This window comes from Tupaia chinensis, unplaced genomic scaffold, assembly GCF_000334495.1.
Source record: "Tupaia chinensis unplaced genomic scaffold, TupChi_1.0 Scaffold000094_1, whole genome shotgun sequence".
In the NCBI taxonomy this organism is placed as follows: Eukaryota; Metazoa; Chordata; class Mammalia; order Scandentia; family Tupaiidae; genus Tupaia; species Tupaia belangeri.
The window spans coordinates 5,013,286-5,018,430 of record NW_006159556.1 but is presented as its reverse complement, the minus strand read 5'-3'; the positions used below and the strand labels follow the sequence as shown (position 1 = coordinate 5,018,430).

General features: G+C 47.6%; 1 protein-coding gene across 6 annotated transcripts in view; it reads left to right on the top strand.

Moving 5' to 3' along the window:
- ARHGAP24 (Rho GTPase activating protein 24) overlaps nt 1-5,145 on the top strand; it is a 527,420-nt gene that overhangs the window by 514,553 nt on the left and 7,722 nt on the right. For all 6 annotated transcript variants that reach the window (XM_027769876.1, XM_006143285.3, XM_006143284.3 and 3 more), the window contains one exon: nt 1,934-3,017. In XM_027769876.1, the coding sequence (XP_027625677.1) occupies nt 1,934-3,017 (1,084 nt within the window). The remainder of the gene's footprint in view (nt 1-1,933; nt 3,018-5,145) is intronic.

The window sequence follows — 5,145 nt, the reverse complement described above, 5'->3', positions numbered from 1 at the left end:
GTCCATCAACATAGCCATTACGCTAACTGCTGGTTCCCAGTAATTATACTTTTCAACTCCAGGGTATTTATATGGATTTTTTTTTCTTTTCTTATCTTTTAAAATATTTTCTGTTTCTTTTTTAATATTCTCCATTTATTGAGATATTGTTCCTACTTTCCTTTTGTTGGTTTATTTTAGACATGGTCTCCTTTAGGTATTTTAAACATATTTAAAATAGTTGAATTAGGGCTGAATTTCTGGCTTGGTGCTTAAGGTAGCCAGGTCTCCATATGGCCAATCTAGTGCTTCCAGTCTCGGACCTGGTAACTTGAGAAATATGCTAAGTGGATGTGTATGTGCCCAAAATGCCACAAAAAAAGGAAAAGATGAAAAAGGAATTGCCTCGTGACCATTCCCCATAGGAGTTGCTTTTTCCTCTTCCTCTCTCTATGTCTCTCTCCAGTGAGTGCACATACCTTCTAGTGAAAAAAAAAAAAAAAAAGATATTAAAGTAGCTTTTGTCTAGTGAGGATGATGTCTAGGCTTCCTCAAAGACAGTTTTGTTTATTTGTTTTTGTTTTCCTGTGTATGGGTCATACTTACTATTCTTTTTTAATTTCCAGAGTGTGCATGTACTTTCCAGAGAGAGGGGGATAGCAACAAAGCCCCCCCGCCATGGGACATAGCCATGTTGCAATCCCTTCTCTTCCATTTCTCCTTCTTTTTCAGATTGTGGGCATCTGCGTCTGGTGTGTTTCTGAAGCCATTGGGTCTGGACTCCGACAGCATGGTCAGCCATGTGAGATCCAGCTGCCTTAACCAGCAAGCCAAAAGTTGGCCCAGGCCGTACTTACCTTATTCTTCTGCAAGTTAAAACACCACAGAGGTTGCTACTCTGAGATTTAGCTATTTTTCTTGAATAGATACGCTCTGGATTTCTTCAACCTGTTGGTTCATTTCCAGAGCTATGAAAAAGTTGCTTCAGAAAGTTTATCCTACTTGCTTTTATGGGGAAAATAACTTATGGGAATTCTCACTACACCATTCTAGCTGGTTTCACTGAACATGCCCTGAAGCTCTTGAATGATGAGCAACAGTTACATGGAACCTTATTGTCTTGCTACCTTAGAAAGACAGACCATGCATCCACTAGAGATTGAATGAGGACCTACTTAAGAATACTACCAAGGGGGCAGCTAATGGCACAGTGTTTAAGCCAGCTGAATCCTACATGACTGACTTATAGTTCAAGTCTCTGACCCAACAGTTTGAAAAACACATCAGACACATGTGTGTTGGTGCCCAAAATTGTGAAAGGAGATTGGAGGAGAAGGGGTTGTGATATGGCCATCTTCCACATAGGGTGCTTTCTCACTTTCTTTCTGTCTCTTTCCAGCAAGCACACTTGCCCTCTAGCAAATAAAAATAAATAAATAAATAAATAAATAAATAAATAAATAAATAACACTAATGTGTCTTGATAGCTTGAAACAATTGTTGAATGCAAGGTCATAGTGACTTCCTTCTATGAAAGATTTCTCATAATTAAATGTCAAGCTTGCAATAAATATACAATGACTAAGAGTCTTTAGGTGACTTTGGGCCCAACCTATGAGTATGACCCTTGGTTGCTGAGTGACCTTCATCACAATACATTGACATTAACATTACATATTTATAGATTTCCTTCAAAATCTAGCTCAACTGTGAAAGTAAAGGGTTTGACACAGTTTATGGCACAAAGTAAATGCTTAAGAAATTTGAGCTTCTACCTGTTAGGCTGTCGGAGAAGTCATGTTTTTTTCATGCCTTTTCCAACAACCCACTATTATCATCATTGAATGTACCATTTGATACCACTAAGAATAATGCCTAATCATCACCTAAATGCTTTATTAAGAGGTGAACCAGGACTGCCTCGCTCACACTGCTCTCTTCTCTGCAATTCCAGGCACTGTGGTGGTCCAGCAGTTGATGTCGATGATGATCGGCAAACACGATTGCCTTTTCCCCAAAGATGCGGAACCGCAGAACAAGCCCCAAGACGGAGTGAGCAACAACAACAATGAAATCCAGAAGAAAGCCTCCGTGGGGGTGGGCCAGTTCCAGAACAAGGAGAACAACAACACCAAGGACAGCCCTGGGAGGCGGTGCTCCTGGGACAAGCCCGAGTCTCCTCAGAGAAGCAGTGTGGACAACGGCTCCCCCACGGCTCTATCCGGCAGCAAAACCAATAGCCCCAGGAACAGCGTCCACAAGCTGGATGTCTCCAGGAGCCCCCCTCTCATGGTCAAAAAGAACCCAGCCTTCAATAAGGGGAGCGGGATAGTCACCAACGGGTCCTTCAGCAGCAGCAATGCAGAAGGCCTCGAAAAAACCCAAACCACACCCAATGGGAGCTTACAGGCCAGAAGGACCTCTTCACTGAAGGGATCTGGTACCAAAATGGGCACCCACAGCGTGCAGAACGGAACCGTGCGCATGGGCATCTTGACCACAGACACACTCGGGAACCCCGCCAACGGCCGGAACATGAGCTGGCTGCCCAACGGCTACGTGACCCTGAGGGACAACAAGCAGAAGGAGCAGGCGGGAGAGGCAGGTCAGCACAACAGGCTCTCCACTTACGACAATGTGCACCAACAGTTCTCCACCATGACCCTCGACGACAAGCAGAGCGTGGACAGCGCCACCTGGTCCACTTCCTCCTGTGAAATCTCCCTTCCCGAGAACTCCAACTCCTGCCGCTCCTCCACCACCACCTGCCCGGAACAAGACTTTTATGGTGGGAACTTTGAGGACCCTGTTTTGGATGGGCCCCCACAGGACGAGCTTTCCCACCCTGGGGACTACGAAAGCAAAAGCGACCGCAGGAGTGTGGGAGGTCGAAGCAGTCGTGCCACCAGCAGCAGCGACAACAGTGAGACGTTTGTGGGGAACAACGCCAGCAACCACAGCGCACTGCACAGTTTAGTGTCCAGCCTGAAACAGGAGATGACCAAACAGAAGATCGAGTATGAGTCCAGGATAAAGAGGTAGGCAACCTGGACTTCATTATTGCCAGCGGGGTGCAGTAGCTTCTGGAGGTGGGACAGGATCACAGGAGAGATAACTGTGTTGGCCCCAAGGCAGAGAGACCTGAGTTCAAGTCCTCACTGCATCACTTTGAGCTGTGGGACTGTGAGGAAGGCAGCTTTGTTTCTGTGAGTCTCGGTTGCCTAATGTGAAAAATTTTAAAAGTAGGAATGTCTAACTTGAGTCCATGAGCAGCATTCCTGGTACAGAGCCGGTGACTGAATAATGTCATCTTTGACTATTATTAAATATGTAGACTTTGATTATTATCAGATATTATCATTTTAATATTAAAAAGAAGGCTGGAAGGAGAGAAGCAGAGAGCAGCAAACCTGTTAGTGTTCACTAAATTAGGATTTTTTTAAAGTTGTATACATAGAGCTTTATATTTTTATTTATTAAAAAAATTATGACAGAGAGAGCATGTGCATGCATGAGAGAGAGGGAGAACGCTGACAGGGTCCTCCTGTGTCGCGATCCCCTCTCTCCCCCTCTAGTTCCTCAGAGTCCTGGGCACCTGTGCGCCCATGTTTTCAAGCCAACCTGGGGATTTGAACCCGTGGAGAGCCACGCGGCTTCCAGCCCCCCAGAGTACTTGCATTACTCACTACACCAGAGCTGCCGGACCTTTCTTGTCCTTGCAGTCATTGAATGCTGAGAGAGCGTCTTCTCAGCTCTGAGGATGTAGTCGCCCTCAGAGAGGTCACGGGTGCGAGGTGACATCAGGCCTGGAGGAGGTCGTTTTCAGTGTTGGACGACGTACTCTGAGACAGGAACCCTTGGGGTTTTTTGAGAAGAGGGGCATCACGCGAACAAGGAAACTAGCGAAAGGGGGAGCAGAGGAAATGGTCTGCTCGGAGCGGCCGGGCTGTGGCTGGGTTTGCTCCGGTGTGACGCGCAGGTACAGGTTGCCCCGGGGCCCCCTCGGGGGCTCCCTGGGCGGGTTGAGGGCGTCTGCTGAACGCTGTGCTGGCAGCACTCCTGGGCGGCAGGTGCCCCCCCTCCCCCGACTCAAGAGATAGGAAAACAGAAGCTAGCCCAAGACCCACAGCTCAGCCTAGCATTAGAGACCCCGTGGGAAGCGGCCCTCCAGGGGTCTCAGTGCCCACTTCGAGCTGCGTGGATTGAGAGACCTCTCTGGGTGCTGTGCTAGGGTCTTTCGTAGTTTGTTTTTCAACTGCTTCTGTGCCTCCAAATGCCATTGTTTCTTTATGTGTTTTATATCTATTTTATAAATATATTTATATGTGTGCGTGTGTATAAAAACAGAGAGAGCAAGAGAAAGAGAGAGCCGGCTTTTATTGGGGGGCAAGTGGGTTTGCCATAGGGTATGTGGGCTCTCTGGAGATACAGTGAGAGGGAAGGTGAACAAACACTCCCACAGGGGGAATAGCCACGCCACAATCCCTTGTCCTCCATTCTCCTCTCAGGATTTAGGACACACACGCACACACACACACACACACACACACACACACACACACACCCCTGGTGTGACTCTCAACACACCAGCTCTGGAACTGAAGGAGAGAAGCAGAGAGCAGCAAACCTGTTAGTGTTCACTAAATTAGGATTTTTTTAAAGTTGTATACATAGAGCTTTATATTTTTATTTATTAAAAAAATTATGACAGAGAGAGCATGTGCATGCATGAGAGAGAGGGAGAACGCTGACAGGGTCCTCCTGTGTCGCGATCCCCTCTCTCCCCCTCTAGTTCCTCAGAGTCCTGGGCACCTGTGCGCCCATGTTTTCAAGCCAACCTGGGGATTTGAACCCGTGGAGAGCCACGCGGCTTCCAGCCCCCCAGAGTACTTGCATTACTCACTACACCAGAGCTGCCGGACCTTTCTTGTCCTTGCAGTCATTGAATGCTGAGAGAGCGTCTTCTCAGCTCTGAGGATGTAGTCGCCCTCAGAGAGGTCACGGGTGCGAGGTGACATCAGGCCTGGAGGAGGTCGTTTTCAGTGTTGGACGACGTACTCTGCGCCAGGAACCCTTGGGGTTTTTTGAGAAGAGGGGCATCACGCGAACAAGGAAACTAGCGAAAGGGGGAGCAGAGGGAATGGTCTGCTCGGAGCGGCCCGGCTG